The sequence below is a fragment of the Rhamphochromis longiceps genome, linkage group LG23 (genome assembly GCF_057381845.1).
Source record: "Rhamphochromis longiceps isolate RC_006_pf linkage group LG23, R_longiceps_female_GT1.1, whole genome shotgun sequence".
NCBI lineage: Eukaryota > Metazoa > Chordata > Actinopteri > Cichliformes > Cichlidae > Rhamphochromis > Rhamphochromis longiceps.
In genome coordinates, this window is record NC_140578.1 from 17,180,539 (window position 1) to 17,202,269 (window position 21,731).

The 21,731-nt window shown below is 38.4% G+C and overlaps 1 protein-coding gene across 8 annotated transcripts in view; it reads right to left on the minus strand.

Moving 5' to 3' along the window:
* The window catches only part of mcf2l2 (MCF.2 cell line derived transforming sequence-like 2), a 113,304-nt gene that overhangs the window by 7,852 nt on the left and 83,721 nt on the right, over nt 1-21,731 (minus strand). For 6 of the 8 annotated variants that reach the window (XM_085399096.1, XM_085399089.1, XM_085399090.1 and 3 more), the window contains exons 28-33: nt 17,907-18,002; nt 16,653-16,751; nt 12,266-12,337; nt 11,720-11,830; nt 7,783-7,892; nt 5,521-5,636 (exon numbers count right to left, since the gene is read on the minus strand). In XM_085399096.1, the coding sequence (XP_085255222.1) occupies nt 5,521-5,636; nt 7,783-7,892; nt 11,720-11,830; nt 12,266-12,337; nt 16,653-16,751; nt 17,907-18,002 (604 nt within the window). The remainder of the gene's footprint in view (nt 1-5,520; nt 5,637-7,782; nt 7,893-11,719; nt 11,831-12,265; nt 12,338-16,652; nt 16,752-17,906; nt 18,003-21,731) is intronic. The other 2 variants (XM_085399094.1, XM_085399095.1) reach the window with 2 other exon arrangements.

Below are 21,731 nucleotides of genomic sequence, written 5' to 3' on the forward strand. Positions count from 1 at the left end.
ATAAAGGCCTTTTAGGGGAATAAATCCTGCAAAATTAACATTAAATGTGTTTATTTTTTACCGTTTACTGTTTGGGTCCTCATAAAAACAGTGAACTACTACTAGCCAACCAAGCGTTTTTATAAAGTTAGCTAAAAAATAAAAAAATAAAAAAATAACACACCCCTTTTATCATGACTTTCACTGCTACTAATCCCAGATATCAGAACCTTAGTAACTTTTACCAAAGGCTTATTTTTGCATGGTGTAAGTGAAATTTTGTAGCAATTATCTTTTAAATGTCCCTGCAGGCACGCTGTGCAGGACTTCTTTACAAGCAGAAAAACTATTTCGACCTCTTCAGGAAAGATATACAGGGTGTGCAGACTGGGATGCTGTTAGTGCACAGGAAAGTTGGAAGAGTATTATGAATGAGTAACATCAAGCATTAATATGTCTGTGGTGCACATAAATATGAAGGATAACAGCTTTTCCCCCAGACATTATTTGTGCTTGCATTGATTCAGCAATCAGCACTGCCAAACTGCAATGAAATGTATCAGTCAGGGAACAAAACTGACTCATGTGCTGCAGCGTAGTGTTTGCTGATGTTTTTCATGGCCACAAGCAGGGTTCACATTGTTAAACTTCTACACATCTTTTGATTTATTTAGTGTTGAAGGTGGCAAGGTAGGAACTTTACAGTAAGTAGCGTCTTAACATAAAATAAATGCAGTTTACTGTTGTTTGATGGTGATCAGGACTCTTTCTGAGCTTTCATTGATGAGCTTTGTGGCTGGCCTGATAATTGTTGTGAGTCATTACCCTCCTGTCTTTCCTCACACCAAATTCTGTCATCCTATTACAAAAAAAAAAAAATTTAGATAATAATTGAAGCTGCTACTGTGTCAGCCTTGCAAAAAACATGTGCCTCCCTCAAATTAGAGACAGTAGTTGAAATATGAGCATCAGTGTTATTAGCATTCTCCAGAATGCTAAAACAAAGACTGAAAAACAGCATAAATCACAGGGCTGTTGCAATAATAAGTAATAAACAATAAATGAAAACTGAAGGGTATGCCCGCCTTACTAACCTGTGCAATCAATAATGACTCAAGCACAAATGCATAAACATCAGCATATATATTTATTTATATTTTTATACTATATTTACTTATTAGAAATTGTCTTCTTTTTAATTTTTTGTTCTTAGAATGAAAGTTTAAGATAGTTAGGTTGCTTTCTTTGCACTGAATGGAACCATATATCATTTCATTGTATTTTTAGTATAATTGCAATAAAGATTTAGATTTTATGTGAAGACTACCGTTGTTGATCAGTTGCATTAAAAAGATCCAGCACTGGACATTAGCAACACTGCCAGGCCACCAGGTTATGCTTATGTGGTTTATATTTAAAAAAATCATCTCTTCACCTATTGTTTCCAAGGTATCCTATTTGCTCCTATGACAACCTGTGCAAGGAAACTATGTTTATCTTTGCACTGGCTTTCTGCCTGCAGGAAAACTGAGTCATTAGGCCAAATATTGAAAAAACCAAGACAGATCGATAATAACTTTCATTTTATAAACACTGAAATGAACGTGATGGTCACACAGTTTACAAGACAGAAAGATGACTGTTGTGCATTCAATGCATCCCACTACTATCATCACCTGGGCCAAAACATGCATTACTGTCAGTGGAGACAGGAGATCTGCTTAAGACACGAGCCTAAAATCCATTTTCTTTCTTTTTAAGGTTACAAGTCCTGTGAGCTTTTTTAAAGTTATTATCTGACACATAACATAGCTTACTATATAGTTAGTCATATTAACAGACCATACTAGAAATCTGAAATATGTATATTACTTATGGTATATTTACCATAATTTTGCAAATAAATTATGATTAGGTGAACCAGGTAAAGCCTTAATGAATGTTTTTAAAAAGAATATGTGCACACTGAAGGTGTAATCTGACATGAATGGCAATCCTTAGGCTAGTATGACAACAAACTTTAATTCCATCTGGAATTATGGTGCCAATGGCTTTCACTGGATGGGCAGTTCTGAAGATTTGACAGAGGATGTAGGGAAGCTGTTTCTTGATTCTCCTCTTTCACATTAGAGTGAAGTACGTCTCTGTTTATTCCTCTCATATGTAAATTAGTGTTGACAGGGTGTGGCTGGGTGTGCTGTCTAGCCTTTAGACAAATATACCACACAAACCCACAGGAACAGGGACAGGAACACTGCGTGTGGTGCAGACGTGAAGTGAAAGCCTAAATCTGGAAAGGTGCAAGACACTCATGGGGCGGGGTGGGGGGTGGGGGGTATGTTAGTAAGCATGGTACTGTTCCTGTTGGAAAAACTGACTTCAGCAGTGCATACACAATCATAACAACACAAATGCACAGTGGACAATCTAAATACACAAAAACAGTGTGCACCAGGTAAACAAAGACATACACAAATGAATGGACATATATTAGTATACAGGACACATCGAGTTTTATATGACACTGCAGTAGTCCTTTTTGTGCCAGTCGTGTTCTATATGACAGCAATAGAACCAAAGAAAAGAGAAAACTTATGAATTCTTCATGTTCCTCAAGCGTAGAGCAGAGATGAGAATGAGTGACTGAGACCTTTTAGCGGCAAAAATCCATAGATGGAGTCGACAGGAGACTGTTTTAAGGGCTGAAATATGCATGAGGTGATGAAAAATGAGCATATTTAAAGCAAGTTCAGCTTTTATCTCGTAGACTATTAATCACTTTCTAATGCAAGGAGCTTGCTTGAGCTCAAAACATTCTTTCAGCTCACTTTCTAGAGGCTGCTCATCCAAGCAGGCAGTAGCTGCTGCTTCCCTGTCAGGTCAAAAGCAAAGATGGTGTTGGTGAGGTGAATCAAACAGTGATTTATTATTAATCTGAAGCCATTGTTTTCTGCAACCTTCCTTGATTTAGCAACAGTCACACGTTTTGTTGTGTTCCTACTGCTTCATCAGGATAAAGTTACAGTCAATGAAATTTTAATTCCTTGTGAGTCACTCTCAGCCTTTAATCCTTGTGAAGATAGAACAGGGCAGCAAAGAAGCATCCCGTTGCACAAGTCTCATTTCCTCTCTTGAGCTTGTTTGATTAATGTGGTTGAATTGAAGGTAGTTTTAAACAGGGAAGCCGTGCTGTGGGTAATGATTACAAATAGCAGTGGAACTGCAAAATTCTTATGCAAAAATACACAAGATCAACAATAACAATAATTCAATGTCATACACTCAAACACATGGGCTATGCATGGAAATATTGCCTTTCTGAAAGGTTCATTTTCTTTTTTCCTTGGTACTTTGTCAGTAAGGATAGATTCAGCTTATCTGATTCTGCTCTTTTCCCCTCTTTCAAATGCTATCAGCCCATAAAGTGGCTGCTGCCTGTTGTCACTCCCATGGTGATGGTAGTCGGACTCATCCACTATGTTGTAGGCTGAGTAGACTGCTATTACCTTACTGCTGTAAAGACATAATGAAACCTGGTAGGCTCAGTGTTAATCAAAGCAACCATAGCCCAACTTCAAGCCATAAAAGTACCCAAGTTCATGGGTTATTTTACAAAAGACTCCCACTGCGCAGAACAGCTTTTGCACCAGGCTGTTAACAGCTTTTTTCTTTTTTTTTTTAACACTTACTGGTCTTTGTGCTGATGCTTTCTGAACAGACAAAAGACAAACAATGATGAGGGTGACACAAAGACACACTGTCAGAAATGACTGGTAATTTCACAATTACAATTAACAAAATAGCTCCATAGAAATCCGTTGGTACAAAGACTATTTCAATCAAGCACACGATTTTGGTGTCAGATATGCATGAATAAAAGGACACAGAATGGTTCCATTTTTAAAGAACTGATAGCTGGATGATTAGTGCAGGCTAAATAGCAATGAGGCAAACAATATATTTCTGGAGAAACATTGATACCTCTACTGTATGACCTATTGTGCTATCCCAGAAAATACCTTTTGAAGTCTACATTATACTGTATATACTATGTCCACAAGTCCACCTAGCTGTGCTCATGTCCAAACGACCTAAATTTAATCATCAGACAACAAGTGTGAGGGTCTGTGCATGCAGTCTGCCTGTCTGGCTTTTTTGTGACTGCACTGACTTTTCTACAGAGAATTAAAATTACAATGCACAAACTATGCCTGCGCCCCAGGCACTGGAGTTCAAATGGACTTCAAGAAAATATACTAAGAATGGCTGTTCGGCCATCAGGTCTTCTGTCTGTGTTGAAAACAGAGTATAAACTAAGCTTCTAGCGACTGGAGGTGGTTAATAAGGGTGCTGGGGAATGTCATGGTGTCCGTGACTCAGGTACTAACTTTTAAAAGCTAAGGCCTGAACTTTTTTGAAACCAACAGTCCACCTCTGCTGAAACTGGTTGAAAATGTAGTTTCTCAAAAGTTGGTTAAACAATCAAATTAGAGGCTCTAAGCAACAAGGGATGGACATCTGGTCTAAGGTGTCCAAGTGTGAGTTTTGGGGGTATGGCATGTCTTTATGAGCTGCAGAGAAGGTGTTGTAGCTCAATGTGCAGTCTTTTTTGTGTGTGAACAAAAGGTTTCAATAACTGGCCTTTAAAAAAAACAAACAAAACCTACCCTATTTAAATTTGGCCCCTTTTGAAGGAAGCCACATTTGGATCTATATAAGGGATTTGATCCTTCGCACTGGCCAAATTCCACTCTGTGGTTTTACTGCAATCCTCAAACATACGCAGTAACCCAATGTTAACTTTTCTTACAAACTTGCATGAATTTCGTGTGGAGGCTCATTACTGGTAATGAGAACTGGGTCTCCAGTTACAACTGAGGTTTCAATGGAAGAGTCCACAGTTTCCAAGCCCTGAGGCAGTGTTTCGGGTGAGGACCGAGAGCAGGCAGCGCTCATTATTTTTGCGACATTCACTGGATTGTGCACCATGAATTAATCTTCCAGGTTGAGGCTGTCAACATGGACTTCTACTGTACCCTCATAACGCTTGAGGGAGAAACTGACCAGAACACTGGTGCTTGCCAGAGTGTGATAGTGTGCTGGCACAGTATATTCTGAAAGGTTTTCCAGTCACATCAACACAATCTTTGCTTGCCACCTGCTGAGAGGCCCATTCCCAGAACTTTTTGATCACACCTCATAAATTACCTAAAAATGTGTTGCCACACAATTATGCAAAATACTGCTTTCAACACTTTTTGTACATCACTGTTTAGGTCCCTCAGTAATCAAATATTTAAACATTCTCCAAGCAATTTCTTTTTTTTTTGCAACATGAATGCCCTAAAGGTATATGCTGTAAAATTCCCTGTAATGTTTGCTCAGTTTTATTTAGGAATACAATATCTTAAAAACAGAAATTTAAAAACTTGAAGGGAGGGCTGTGTGGAGGGTATACAGCAGCCAATCAATGGATGGCGGGTGGGGGGGGGGGGGACATTCTAAATAATCCTGTGGTTCAGCCAGCAAACAAAAACATACCAGTTTCCATTCTTTGCTTCCTCCACAAACTGGACGAGGTCACCTGTCTCCAGAGAGAGGTCTTGCGGATCACGAGACTCGTATGTTAGCTGTACTCGGAAACGGCTGCTGTCACCCTGCAGAAAGAAATGGTTTTCAAATTCAACATTTAGCCAATCCCAAGACTTTAAGCTACTGCTTAAAGTTGTTCTACTGTACTGTGGTACTGTTCTACTCTAACTGCTGAGTAATAAACAATACCCTACAAAATGAAACAAAGACAGCAGATAAAAGCATTTAAATTTAAATATACCAATGACAAGACATTGGACTTCATTTATTTTGCTATTCTTGTAGTACTAGATAGTAATAAATAAGTTAATGATTATAAGATTTATAGGGTCTTTAGGTACATGCACACCACAGGGATTGAATGTCCCAATTTTTTCTTTGTCTTATCTGAGTTGCATCCACATGTGGGATTATTTAGTTGTTGTTGTTGCAGATGAACACAATTTAAATTGTGATTGACTGCATGATGCAAACATACTCTCCACTTTGTCAAGTACATCTGTTTAACTGCTTGTTAACACATATGCTCTTGTCTAATATACCAATCACATGGCAGCAACCCAAAACAAGATCAACATGATGTGATCTGACCAAGTGTCAGAATGGGAAAGAAAGGTGATTTAGGCGGCTTTGAATGTGGCATGGTTGTTAACGGGGTGGTCTAGGTATTTCAGAAACTGCTGATCTAGTGGGATTTTAATCACACAACTTCCTCTAGGGTTTACAGAGAATGGTCTGAAAAAGAGAGAAATATCCAGTTAGCAGCAGTTCTCTGGGTGAAAGTGCCTTGTTAATGTCAGAGGTCAAAGGAGAATGCTCCGACTGCTTTAAGCTGATAAGAAAGCAACAGTGTGTTAGATAACTATTACAACCAAGGTATGAAAAAGAGCTCGTTTGAATACACAACACACTGAACTTCGAAATAGATGAGCTACAGCAACAGAAAACTACTACTGTCAACTAAAGGCAGGAAACTGACACTACAATATACACAGGCAATTTACAAATGGACAACAGAAGATCTGAAAAACACCAAATCTGAGTAGTCTTGATTTTGTGCTACAGCATTTGGATGGCAGGACCTGAGCAGAAAGATCCATGCTTTAGACATTATGGTTCCACGTATCAACGGTTTAGGCTGGTGGTTGTGGTGTAATGGAATGGGGGCTGATTTCTTGGCACATTTTGGGCCCCATTATTACCTGCTGAGAAGCATCATTTAAGTGCAACGGCCCACCTGAGTACTGTTGCTGATCTTGTCCATCCCTTTATGACCACAGTTTACCCATCATCTGATGGTTGTTTCCAGCGGGATAACACACCACATCATAAAAGTTCAGATCATCTGAGCTTTTATGACGTGAGCTGACAATGAGTTCACTGTACTCAAATGGCCTCCACATTTACCAAATCTCAATCTAGCAGATCACATTTGGGATATGATGGAACGGGAGATTCACATCATGGACATGCACCTGACAAATTTGCAGCAACTGTGAAGTTCTGACGGGAAAATGTAGTCCATCCTACATCTAGCTAAGTACCTAATAAAGTGTCCTACAAATGTATGTTCTAAGCTGCTACATTCCCTGCATCACTAACGTGCTCAGCCCTCGTGTCGATAGTGTGCACGTGCGTGTACGTCACACAGATTATAATGGATGTGGGAATGCTGCCATATTCGGCAGACACGTGCAGTTAAAATCCTACCCCTTTTTCATCTTCCCCTCATTTCCTAAATGTCAAGTGGTCAGTGCCTGCTGCTAACAAGAAGGGAGAACATGGGAAATAATTAAACTGTGGAGGGGTCCTCCTTTAGGGGGATTGAAATGGGATTTAGTGAAAAAGAAGGGAAGGGAAAATGAAGAATGGGTGAAGAGGCAATGAGAGATGAGTGTATAGCAGTTGGGGGATGGTTCATGATCATAAAATGTCATGATTTATCTGACAGCTGACATGACTCAGCTGGAGTCGAATGAGTGCAGTTGAGTTACGTTCCTCACTCGGGCAAAAGTTTAATAATGCTAATTGTTGCTGAAATTGTCACACCTGGTTTCAATTCTGGACAAAATCATTTGCAACATTCCGTTTTACTAACTTTCACTCTTAAATAAAGTTTCAAAATGATCCAGTGATGTAGCAAATCATATCTGAGCTTCACTTCTTTACATTTTTTAGCTGATGTGGGCAGCAGACTTAAATGTTGCCTACATTTTTATTGTTGCCTTCCTCGTCTGAAGAGTTGGAGGATTCCTCTGCGCTGGAGGGAATCGTCTCAAAGTCCTCTGTGTCCATGGAAAGAAGACGCCGCTGGGCCCAGCCTGAGGGGAATCAATACACATGATTTACCATTAAAAATGTACTCATAAACAAGGGAGGGCATTAATATGCATCTTGGCAGGTGATGACGCTTCGGGAAAGTAATGTTGCTGTGCAGTCAAATAATTGGTTACATCATCGTGAAAGCTTGATGATTCCGTTTCCAAGAATTCAACCTCAAGCCAAATTTCTCACATTCAGGATGACTTCAATCCCCGTACGAGTCGCAGCCTGCACAAGGGAGGCTGTCACTACCCATACTTCTCACGTTAATAACGACTTTAGCATATGACTGAAGCAGCACATACAGCGCATGCATATTTTAAAATAAGTCTAATATTTATGGTATCAGTGTAAAAAGATTACACTGCTTATCCAGACATCACTCTTGCCTCAGGGAAGAATTGAACTCACAACCTTTTTGAGTACTGGTGCAGTTTGCTGATCTATCAGCACACTGTTGAACGGCAGCAAAAAAGTAAGAGGTTTTCAATGACAACACGGGAAATATTTGAACATTTTTTCCCACAATGGCAGAAAAAAGAAAGAAACACAAGAAAAAACAAACAACAACAAAAACACAGTGCTTATCCCAGCATCAGTTTAAGACAGTTTAAAAGCTGCACAGTGGGTCCAAACACTCACTCTCACACGCCTGGGTTTTGAACACAGGCTTTTGAATTCCAAAACTGCTTCACCAGTTATAATAGTGCAAGGAGCTGTGAGAGCTTGGCATTTGTAAAGCATCATTCTTCAACTTTACAATTTGTTGAAGTAAAGTGCTTTGTAAAAATAAAGAATAAAGCTCTTAAGATGTGATTTTGGTTGTTACATCACCGCAGATCTATTGTGAGTCGCCGCTGGTGTTGTGCTCTCTCTACGTCCTGTTTCAGGTACTGCATCTGCTCCTGTGGAGCCAGTGTCCTGTGCACAGCTGAGTGCACTCAGTCAATCAGCCACTGAGGTGTTTAGACCGGGGGAGAAGAGAGGGCCAGGCCAAAGAGCCTTTTGCTTTGACAGCAATTGAGCAGTGTGGTTCTGAAAGCAGCCGCTTACTCCTTTCGGTAAAGTTTTTTTTTTTTTTTTTTTTATCAGCTTTTTATCAATATATTTTATACCTTTTCTTTAATCAGGTTAAGTTTCGTTGCAGTTTTCTTTTTGTTCTTGATAAAACTACTGCACTAGCCTTTTATTAATTATTGATCTATTTTTAAAAAAAAAAGATATATATATATAAAACCTTTGGAATTATATATTAAATTTGTGGTTCTATAAAACTAAGGGAGATTTGAATGTTTCAAGTCTGTCACCACCAGCACCAGGTATTTTCCATTTGACGTCACAGCTAACACCATCACAACACCCCACCAAAGGCAGTAGTGATAATCAGACCTAACTTTGATAACAGTATCTGTTTTCTTCATGGTTTAGGTGGAGTGAGCAGGTTCTTCCACTGCACATCTACTTCCGTCTCCATTTTACGGTTGCTGAGGTTTGAAATTCATCTCAAGAAAGGGCTGCTTGAAAACCAACTTTCTTATTTGTAAATTCACTTCAATCTTATTCATATCGCACCAAATCACAACAGCTTATTTGTGCTTGATGAATTCTGACAGAATGCTGAGTTCAGTGAGTCCCCAAAATTCAAAAAGGAAAAAACAACAAAAAACACAATAAGGAACGCACAAAAACCAAAATGAAATGAAAACAAAAGCATCCATTTATATTCACAGTGTTTATGGGAAACTTCATTTCTTCTGTATGGCAAATTAGGCTAAACGCTGCAAAATCTCCCCCTTTTTTGAGAAATGATGTAGCTACGTTGTCCAGTCAGTCTTTCTTCATAGCTGTATAACTTATGGACAAAAAGCCAGAGTCAGCATATGTGATAAGCTCTCTTATCCTCCTTTCTTTCTTTTTATTTAATCTCTGAAGGCACAAAATAGTCATCAAAATGTGGTCACAAGCCTCTTTCCTTCTCATTTTTATATGGCCTACAATAATTCTGCATAATTTTGAGCAGTTTCAAATTCTTTTGTGATCTATAACAACCACTTGTTTGTTACACTCATATCAAACATTCGGTATGTTTTCAAGTCTGTGGTTTTCCATTATCTTATCACTACTGGTTTAGTATCTGGCTTCAACATCAGATCCCATCTATATATCGTCATTCAGTGTTGGGAAGGTTACTTTTAAAATGTATTCCATTACAGATTACAAAATACATGCCCCAAAATGTATTCTGTAACGTATTCCGTTACGTTACTCGATGAGAGTAATGTATTCTGAATACTTTGGATTACTTAATATATTATCATGCTGTTTACAACTACGTGAATGTACTATTGCTGTAATTTATTACTGTTACTGAAGGTCCACGGCTCCGAACCGTAGTAAAGGGACCTCTGGCTAATAGGTGGGTTTCATGTCGGGCTCGTAGCCGAAAAATAGCTTTACTTTGTTGTCTGGGTCAACTATGCTTGCAAAAGACAGAGAGCGGCGTTGAAAGGCTGCTCCAACGGAACTTATTGTTTCGGAGGAAAACACGAACACGGTGTACAGTCGACTCTTCATAGCTTACTTACAACTGGGCTCGTCAGGCACTCTTTTTGGCTGCAGTGGTTATTATTATATTTACATGCTTCCAGCTCCCGTTTCTGCTTGATGACAACTCATACTTTTCCTTTTTCTCCCTCCTCGTGCTCACAGACACATAACGTGTATGGCAGTCCATTCTCCCTGCAACACGGACTACACTGCCCATGATTCTACATTCTTAGAGCTATACCTGTAGCATTCTGCCTGTTAGCTTAGCACAACAACAACAACAACAACAACAACAACAACAACAAAAAGGCGCTCTCTCACCCAGGAAACACAGAGAGAGAGAGAGCGTCACCCTGTAACCATGGCAACAGCAACGCTGCCACCTGGAACAACAGAACGTAGCTGCCAAACAAAAGCCAAACAGTCCTGACCCGCCACAATATGAAACAGTGAAATACCGCAGTGTAATCCATTTATTTCAACAAAGTAACTGTATTCTAAATACCACCTTTTTAAACGGTAACTGTAACGGAATACAGTTACTCATATTTTGTATTTTAAATACGTAACGGCGGTACATGTATTCCGTTACTCCCCAACACTGTCGTCATTCAACAGTTATTTTTAGCCTTGGAGCCGATGTGGTCGCATGTACAGATTTTCTGTCTGAAAGGCTTCAAAGTTAAAATTTGAAGGTTAACTGTTATTTAATAATATATCTTTGGCACATGTTTTCTTATCTGCCTCTAAATGGGTCTCTGTTCCTGCTTAGGAAACAGCCATAGGTGCTGTTATCATGTTGTTTTTGATTATTTAGAGGTTTACGTTTAAGAGAAGCTGGAGAGGAGATTATACAAGGCCGAGCATGTGCACAGGAAGACAGAAGAAATTAATCATGTTAAATTATTAACATTGTAAAAATGTTCCTCTGATGGGTTTATGAAAGGTTTTTACCACTTCCCTCAAACCAGTTGACATTTGAATTTTCTTTCTTTCTTAAATTTGTTTAAGCTTTATTTAACAAGGGAGTAGAAAAATAAAAACTCTCAACGAAAGCACATCATTACAAGGACACTTGGACTGGTCAGTAGTTTGAAGCCATTTGACAGACATAGCCTCTGTTTATGTTTTTAAAGAAGACAGTCAATGCGATGCAAAAGGAGGACAATTAAAAAACAAAACAAAAAACAAAATATACTTTCACATAAAACTGAAATCAACTCCACAGGATGATAGTCTCTCAAGTGACTGGAGGAGATGAATCCTCCCCTGTAGTTACCTGGTTGGGAAGTGGATCTAGGGACAGCTGAGGTGCCACCAGGACCAGCAGAAGTGCTGCTAGTCATACTCTGACGTTTCCTGACTGCTGCCATAGCGCCGCGCAATGTATCTGGAGGGAAGCCAACTGCTTTATACCAATTTTGTCATCACAACCGTTAAACTGCACCACAAAAACCCAAAACCTGTATTTAAAAAGCACAATTTCTAAAAGTTGCACAATTACATCCAGTCAGTGTGCTGTCTAATAAGAAAACCATGCAACTGTATCCATGCAGAATCAACGAGAAAAAAAAAATAAACAAGCAACAGAAAACACCAAACAACTACCAGGGAAAATCTGTGATCAAAACACACAAAAGCTACACAGACACACACACACAAATGATACCAATTTCATTTGATGCTCATGCACTGACAAAAAGAACATCACAAACCACCTACAAGTCACCAAAGCACGCACGAAATGGAACTACAAACGGTGAAACACATCATCCAGAAATAAAGAAGCACAGTCAATCAAGAAATAACATCTTTCTCCTTGTACCTTCATAACCAAATGGAGTGGGATCACTCTTTATTTCATGCCTTTTGCTCTTTATGCTAGCAGAGAGGGGACCTGGGCAGAGGAAATAACATGCAACAAGAGAATTAATGAGAAACCAGCATATTAGAAAGACGGTTGCATCATCCCAAATCACCTTTCATCAACCTTTTAAAGCCCCTTTTAGACATTAGGAAGCTGTAATATTATTTTCTGTTAAAAACCATTTTGTCATTTAGACATAGGCCATAAGTGGGCTGAATCATCTTAAGACCATTATGACTTTAATTTTTTTTTAAAGAAAAGAGTCATATTTTCCATGCAGTAATAGGCACCTGGATACAGAGTTTCTAAAGATGAGAGCAATTAGTTGACAAAAAATAATTTTTCCATCTTTCCAGCTATATTTAAAAAAATTATTTTTGCTGGAGAATAAATGAAATGGATGCTTTTCTTCAGGGTTTAATTCATGACCATCAGCATAATTAAACAGAATATAGAACTGATGCTGCAGCTGCTTCATTTAAAACCTGAGAATGCAGGCTACATGGTTACCGGTAGCTTCTGACTCTTATGTAATCTCTCATATGTTGTAACTAAAGTATTTTCTGAATCTTTAATGCTGGCAAACATTATTGTTATGTTTGAATTGTTTTTTTCATCTTTTGTGAGAAATATTTGACCTTTGACCACAAAACATCTATAATTATTGATTCATTGAAAAACAAATCTGCACATACAAAATCAAACTGAAAATGTGTTTTGATTGACGTACTATAAAGCCCCACATGTAATATTGTAATGTGCCTGGTATCATATTTGATACGTGAGTTTCTCCAACCATAATGTATGCAGATGGAAACATGTCTTCTACCCACTGGTGATAATTTGTGCACTGCAGGGAGTAAGCTGGCTTTGAATCCCCCTGACGTGTATGCATGTCCCTAGTTTTTACCAGTAATAGACACAATCAATCATACAACACATACTTTATGTTACTTGGACTTAATGATTAAGAGTTCTACAACTTTTTTTTTAGATAAAAACTATATCAAGTAGTTACTGATACAGTACTGTGCAAGAACTCTCTCTCTGAAGTCGCTTAAGCAAGCTTTCTTCTCCTGTTGACTATGTTTTGTTCCATTCTCTGTCAATATGATCCAACAATTGTTTTTCCAGTTTGTACAGCGCTTTGGTCAACGTGTCTTGTTTTTAAATGTGCTTATAGATAAACTGACTTGACTTGAATGACAATGTTGCTTCAACAATGTTGAGTTAGAGTTCTGGGGAGTCATAGGCCACGACTGATCGTGTTCTACTGCATGTTCCAGACATTTCTTCTAATACACTGTCAGTGTGTTAGGGATCATTGTGATGCTAAAAAATTAATCACACAACTTCCAGGCGGTTATACAGTGGATCACAATCTGACAGTACCTTTACACATTCATAATTTAATTAATTTTGACAAAATCCCCAAGACCAGTGGCTGAAATGAAAAACCTAAAACCTCTCTTCTGATCTTTGATAAACATATCGACAGCTTATATTTGAAAATTGAATGAATCCCTCCATCAGACCTATTACCTCCGATTTTTAGTTACATTTTTGTAAAATGTTGGAGTACTTCTGCCTTTTTTCCCTGTCTCCCTTCCTGAAAAATGGCTTCTCCACATCCACCCTTCTACTGAGACTATTTCTACTGACAGTTCTTTGAACATTAGATGTATCAACTGAATGGCCAGATGTTTACCTCCTATTTCTTAATGACATGACTTAAATACCTTATTAGGCCTTTCGCTTCATCTTCTCTACTTGTCCCGTTTCCTCAAGTGTGTTGAGGACTCTCTGCACAGGAAGCCCACACACGCCACATTTTTGGCTAATATCTCTTTGGGAATCATGCTGTTGAAATACTATTTCATGCCTGTCACACTGTGTTATCTTTTGCATTTTTCATAGATTCAAATTAAGAAATGGGAACAAATGATGTGTTTTTGTGAAAGGCTGCTTGTAAGAAAATGCCCAAAGATACAATTTAAAGTTGCTTCTTTGTAGACACAACGTTGGCTCATCCCTTCAACTGGGTGTCTTTTTTTTATTCTTGAATGATTCATATGTCAGTGTTAAGCAGCTTTAAAAAAAACCCCAAAATATTCCTCTGACACCAGTCAGAGACAGGGACTGAAAATGACTGAAAAAACATCCAAAGAAACTTTGAGGGACCTTAAGAAGGGCTGAAGAACTATTACAAGACCACTTTTAAAAGATAAAAATAAAACCTGGCTCCTTAGAAGCAAAACATAAAGACATGATGTTGAAACACAGCATGGTAACACTAACATCTGTGTAAAAACACTGCCTCAACACCACATTTATTTATTTATTTATTTTTTGCTTCCATATCAGATATCTATCACACCAGAAAAAAGCACAAGTGTTATGAAATACATTAATGATAGCACTGGTCTGTCCAGTGAAGACGTAACAGTGCAGAGTCGTAAAAATAATGTCTCTAAATGGAATTCAGTCTTCATTCATTTTCATTTTTACACCTGTTCTCCTGCTTGTATTTCATGGAAACCACACGTTTATCTTACAAAAATGTTTTAGGCGCTATGAGGGAGTGATGAACAAAATACAGCCCATATGTTCAATTACTCATAATTCACATTTCTCAGTTTTAAATATAAAGCTGCATGCAATTAAAATTACACGGTAGTGCTACAGATTTTCATATCTGTTTCAACAATATCAAGCAATATAGAGTAATATTGTTCCTTGCTTAGCACACAGTGTGGATTAGAATTAAAAATACAGGCCGAAAAGCAACAGCCACGCTCAGACCTCCGCTGAGCACTGTGGCCTGCAGTGCTCTGATCGGTCAGTCTCAGCTGCATGAGGGATAATAAAAGAAATGCAATAAAAAGAGGACAGTGAGACTGAATGGAAATAGTTTTTTTTAAAGTTCAATTTGAATTCTTTTCCTGCCTCTGCCTCCTTGAAAATCAGTGTCTCATCTGTATTCGTAAGAGATATTGCACTTCTATTGCCACTTTTAATGTCACCCTGCGTTCCAAATGTCACCTTATCAAAATTCTTATTTCATTACAGTTGCTTAAAAAAAGTATCTGTACTGAATGCCTGCCCACCTCTCGTCCATCTCTTCTTTCTCTCATTGTGTTTTTAGCAATTCTCTATCAGACATGAATCAAATCTCAAGAGAGGAGAATATGGTGAAGTTGCTGACCAGCTAATTTGCTATTTAGCCAGCTGATACTAGAAGTGCACTTGTCTCCCAGGGGATGTGCATATGGAAGCTAATTTGGCAAGCTAATGCGCATAATGTATCCATGCTTGTAGCTAACAGAGAAACGTGAGCAAGAACTCTAAAGTGAGCTGTAGATTCAAGTCTGTATGTTGCTGTGGGTCAGAATCACTGTAAGCTTACAGGAGTGATACACATACACGTACTGATCAAACTCATATGTTGCTCTGTATTAGAAATGATTTACTGTTAGCAAAGACACACAAAGAAACTCTGTTTGGCACTCTGTAAATCACACAAAAGACTGGATGTTTAGGCTCTCTCAGATATAATGAGAGGTAAGCTCTAGCCCACCTTTCTCCATAGGTGAAATTATGGGTTAATGTTTAAAACACATCTTTAATTATATATCCTATTTTAGCTGAGTAAACAAAACCCCAAAACAAATTGGCAATTTGCACTATAACCTAGTCACCTGTTTAAAATACAATGAAAAACATTAAAATAACCTCAATACGAAACAAATTTGTCACGGTTTCGATTCACTTGAATTCTCATTGTACAGAAAAGTGGACCCTGGCTCTTTCTTACAATTCCTCTTGGGCAGCTCTTGGCAAGAGGGGTGAAAAACCACTGACTTTTATCAGGAAGAAAACCTCCATCAGAGTCACACTCAGACAGGGTGCCCATCTGCCTCGACTGGTTGGAGGAAAAGAAGTGTGGAGAGAAAATCTCTGCTGAAATCTGTGAAAACATTCAGTTCTCCAAACCTCTCCCTGCATCTGTATTTTTGGAGAATAGGTTTGGTACGGTGGACCAAAGAAAATCAAATCAAATCAAAATCTGGCAATAAAGAAAACAAACAACCGCCATTGTAATGATATTAAAAATGCAAAATGTTCAATTCTTCCTTTTTGATCCAGCCCACAAAACATGTAATTTCTTTTCACTTTAAAATATGTACAATATAGCAATGCATCCTTTTTGTTTGACACTTCACAACTACTTACTGTAATAATTAGAATTCAACCTATTGAGATGCACATCAGTAACAACGCAGCCAATGTGATCAAAATAAGAAAAAGGCTGTAAAGAGCAGGAAGGAACTACAAAGGCTGGTACCTTTTGTGCGCCGTGTAGCGAAGGAGGAGGAGGAAGAGGAAGCAAGAGACGAAGTGAGAGAGAAGCGGCGGGGGACCTCAGCCTCTTTAGCAGCAGGTTCTGAAGCCGGAAAGGGGTCAGGAGGAAAAGAAGAAAGGAAAAAGCACGGGGAGAGAAAGCTTTAGTAACGGGATTTAAAAAGAGGCGAAATGACAAGGAAGAGGAGGATGGACAGCGACTCTGGGCATTAAATAGAATGCAAATCAAAGACAAAGAGAAAGCAGCCTTCACGGTCTTTCTTAGCACTGCCATTTTAATAACCAATCATCTATACATTCTCTAGGAAAGACCATAAAATGCAACTGAGAAAGAAAAATGATTGTTTTGAGAGTTTACTAAGATTTTACTTTCAGAATCTAAGTTTAGACATGCCAATAAAAATTAAATTGGACTGATACAAAAGTCTAAAGTAGAAGGATTCCCTCTTAGTCATCACTAATGAAATAAGTATGATTTTTTTTGTTTTGTTTTACCTGATGCAACATCACTGCAACACAACAGTGGGATAGTTTTCACTAATTTTAAAGAAAGGTTTCTATCAGTCGACGTGTCTGCCGTCTAGTGACTTAAACGTGACTGGAGTTGACCGTCTTTCAAAACTGCTCTCTCATTCCTCCAACTGTGTCATCAGCGTACCCGTGTGGTCATACTGCTGTGAAACAAAACAAGTCTCTTCTTCCATCAGATATGTTTAAACATATTACAATGTCAAGAGGGCTTTGGTACTGTGAGGTGAAATGCCGTGTAATGCTTCACCATATATTTCTGCCCAGCTACTCTTTGTCTTCATCTGTCCATCACCTGCTGTCAAATCATGCCTCTTCGACAGAACTCCATCCCATTCTTTTCTAAATCACAGTTGTTGCAGTGCAAGCAGGGGCCGATGACACAGACGTGAACAGATAAAAGCACAGACAGAGGAGTGGATGGAGATGCGGTCTTATTATGTGAGATATGGCAGACACTGCAATGCACGTAGAGAAATCCGTGCAAGAACTACGTGGCATGCACCGGAGCGAAAAGACTTAACTACAAAGGGCAGATGCTGCTGCCGTTCATGATGATGACAATTATCATTACGATCAACATTATCGTGACAGCAATTATAGATAAAAAGAGCAAACAACAGATGATAATGTTGACAAAGATGCCAGTGATGATGATAAAGATGGCGATACAGGTGGATTTAGCGAGCACTCGGCATATTGCTGTTACCTGCGGGAAGAGACCTCCTGTTGGAAAGTCCTTGCAAGGTGAAATGCTTCCTAGCATTAACAGCCGAGTAGCCTGACTGGCTGGCTGAAGCGTCAGCTACGTAGCAAAGCGAGATTAAGCAGAAGTTAGTACATTAGAGAAAGAAGAAGCAGTTTGAGCGTTGCTTGAAAAGAATAAAGTGATGCAAAGGGTTTATATGGCTGTCAAAGTGCTCTAATAGTATTTCTTGTCTTGACTTGAATTGCAGACTTACTAAACACTTGCAGGTTGTTTATGAAGCAAGTATACTGTCCATATGGAGACACATACCTTTTCCCCATAAGTCAACGTTTCATTACGTCAAACTTATACCTTAGAAAATAAAATACTTAAAAGAGATTTTTCCTCTCACATGTGGTAAACTTGAACTACACCACAAGACATATTTGCCAACACTTTTTCAACTGTTTATTCAACAATAATATCAACAGATTAAAATTAATGTACTGTATCCTTGGACTCGGAGTCAATAGTGGCTCGTTTACCAGAATTAACTTCTTGAAAGAATTTGGCATAATTGTCCATCACTTTGTGACATTGGCATGCAGATAATTTTATGCAATCTTCCATGCAAAGCGTGCAGGATATTTAAGGATTTTTCTCACATACACTGCAACTTTCATTCATTATTCTGACTCACTTACGGTTCGACTTTCAGATAACCTTTTTATCATTTGCTGTCAAAGTGTAAAATCATCATTCTGTCCAAGATGCTTTCGATCATGTGAGGCAGTCAAATCTTCTTCCAACTACTGTGCAGATGATGGAAAGCAGAAAAGTCTGTCATAAAAGCAGATTGTTTCCTAAGACTGATATTTAGGAATCTACTATAGATTATTACTATTTGTTATTATCTGTATTTTGTGCTGTTGAAATATGAAATTATGTCATATTAAACATTGAAGTTAAACGGTACAACTGCCCAAAGGAAGCTAAGTGAAAGAGGGACTTAATTCTTCCATCTTAAACCTTGAATGGATCATCTATGTCCAAAGAAGAGAAGCTAATACTACAAGATAAATGACAATAACAATGAAAACATAGACTTACAAAAATGGAGATTTTGATGAAAGTCTTCACTTCACATCTGTTCAATTTTCCCCTCATAGAGGTTTTTTTTTTTTGGAAAACACATAACACATTGAGCCACTTTCCTCAGATAATAACTATGGCTAAAGTTCCCTAACCACAGCCATCAGTCCAGAGAAACTCAATAATTGACATTTTTTTAAGGAATGTGAAAGAGTTTTAGCAAAAAAAGGATTGAGACCCCATCAAAATCTGACATATTTTCATGTAAACGCGAGATGTTTCAGGGTCTTGAAATATTTATAATAACCACACAATAATTTTTACCCTGTAAAATGAAAAGAATATTTCAGTTTCTCCACTGCTTCTAGGTCAGCAGCTATACTGAAGCAGATTAGAAGTCATTGACCATGTTCACTCCTTTGTACATAGACTATGCACTGTATAAAATTGAAGCCTCTGGTTCTGTGGGCCTAAAAGTGCTCGCTGCAACCGTTAATTACATCTTTTATCTACAGTGTATGCTTTGTAAAAAATGTCATATTTTTGTATGTTGGGGTTTTTTTTGTCCAATGAAGCATTGCTCAGATGATCCATGGATTTAAACAACTCATCAGGGGCTTGTACACATAAAGCCCTATATTCACCTATTAGAAAGATGTATGTGCCTCATGCTTCTAGTGGAACATTTCTTACCAAGTAGCACTTTAAGCATGGGAAACATGGCATCAGAACTAAGTGAAACTGTCAGTAGTCACATTGTTATTCTGAGCAAAGGCTGGCTTTCTCAACGCCAAAGTATGGCTACACTGAGGATTTCTAAGGGAGCAGTGCATGGCTCACACCATCAAAAGATCAATACATCAAGCTTTGTTTACTGAAGACCAGAAAAGCTACTTCATCTTAAATACACAATGAACATGATAAATAAAGCAGGTCGGCAATCAGCAAAAGTCCTGCTAAAAAAAGAAAAAGGATTTACTGATAAATCCAAGACAGAGACTCGAGATTGGTTGTCAGATTTTGCATGTTTGAGTCCATGCTGTCACTCAAACAAAAGAGCTGCTAATACATGACAAATATTGCAATCAAATATTTTATACTGTATTTAGTTTAAAACAAGTGTATATATTCCTGCACCTTCACAATGAGCCTTTCAGCCTGATTAACTGCTCAAGCAAGTCTGCATGATAAAGTACTAAGTGCTGGTCCGACTACCACGGACCTCAGAGCTCTCAGCCTCATATCTTTGGAACGCTCTCCCACACTGCATTCACAGTATTCTTTGTTTCTATCTTTAAACCATTTCTTAAAACACACCTTGTTAAGATTGTACATTCAGTTTTATTTTGTATTTTTGACTGTTAATTCTGTAAAGGTTTTCTAATTGTCACTGTATGCAGCATTATTATTATTATTATCATTATTATTATGTAGGATAGTGAGCTGGACCCTTATATGGGTTTCAATAAGCAACAGGAGGTAGAGCAGGTCACCTACAAATTGGAAGGTTGGTAGTTTGATCCCAGTCAGCTCCAGTCTGCATTTCACATATCATGGAGCAAGATGCTAACCCCAAGTTGCTCTCCAATGCATCCATCAGAGTATGAATGTGTGAATGTTAGATAGAAAGAACTTACATAGGAAAAGCATAGAAAAAAGTGCTTGTATGACTGGGTGAGGCAAGTTGTATAAAAGCGCTTTGAGCGCTCAGTTAAGAGTAGAAAAGCACTATATAAGAACCAGTGCATGTAGCAAGCCCACTATTAATTACTGTGTGGGATAAGTATGCCCAGCCAACACCACATTTCACATTTCACCTAATCACTGTTTGCCTATACATGCAATTTTTAATGGCACTAAGAAAACACCACACTGGGGATTACTGTAGAGAAGATAAAACCATAGCACATGTTTTGCTGTACTATCAGAAATATGAGAAGCCATGCGATTTAAAACCCTATTTTTTTTTCCACTCCATGGTGCAATAGTTTACACATTTACCTAACAATTAAAACATCTCTAGTTTGAACACAAATCCCTTCAGGGTTGTGTCAGATGCGGCATCTGAAAACGCTACCCTTCTCTCACCCCAACCAGTTGCGGCTGATGGCTGCCCCTCCCTGAGCCTGGTTCTACCGGAGGTTTCTTCCTGTTAAAAGGGAGTTTTTCCTTCCCACTGTTGCCAAAGTGCTTGCTCACAGGGGGTCATGTGATTGTTGGGTTTTTCTCTGTATTATTGTAGGATCTACCTTATAATATAAAGCACCTTGAGGCGACTGTTGTTGGGATTTGGCGCTGTATAAATAAAACTGAATCGAACTGAACCTTTTGGTACTCCTTGTGAGCAGCTAAATGTAGCTTTTTTCATTTTTGTTGGAATTTTTTTAGCAACATTCTGGTCCACACTACATAACAGCTGGTGACGATAAAGTACCGTGACACACGGTACATCACTGCTGTGATTTCTGGGTAATCATTAGTGAAAAGCAGTTCATCAGCACTGAGATGTCACTGCAAAGTGTTTCTGTTTGCTCAGTCTGTCTAGGAAAACTTCATAGCATAAAACTACACTCAGATAACAGTTCAATGCAAAGCATTATCAACAAGAAATAGATGGGATTAGAAGGAATCCAGGACGGAAAACTGAGTAAGAATCAAAGACGAGAAGGAATGTGAGAACTAAGGAGAAGTAAAAGGGATGCACAGAGTGAATTAAAGAGAGATGACTGATGAAAAGTAAATGGCTGGAAGCTG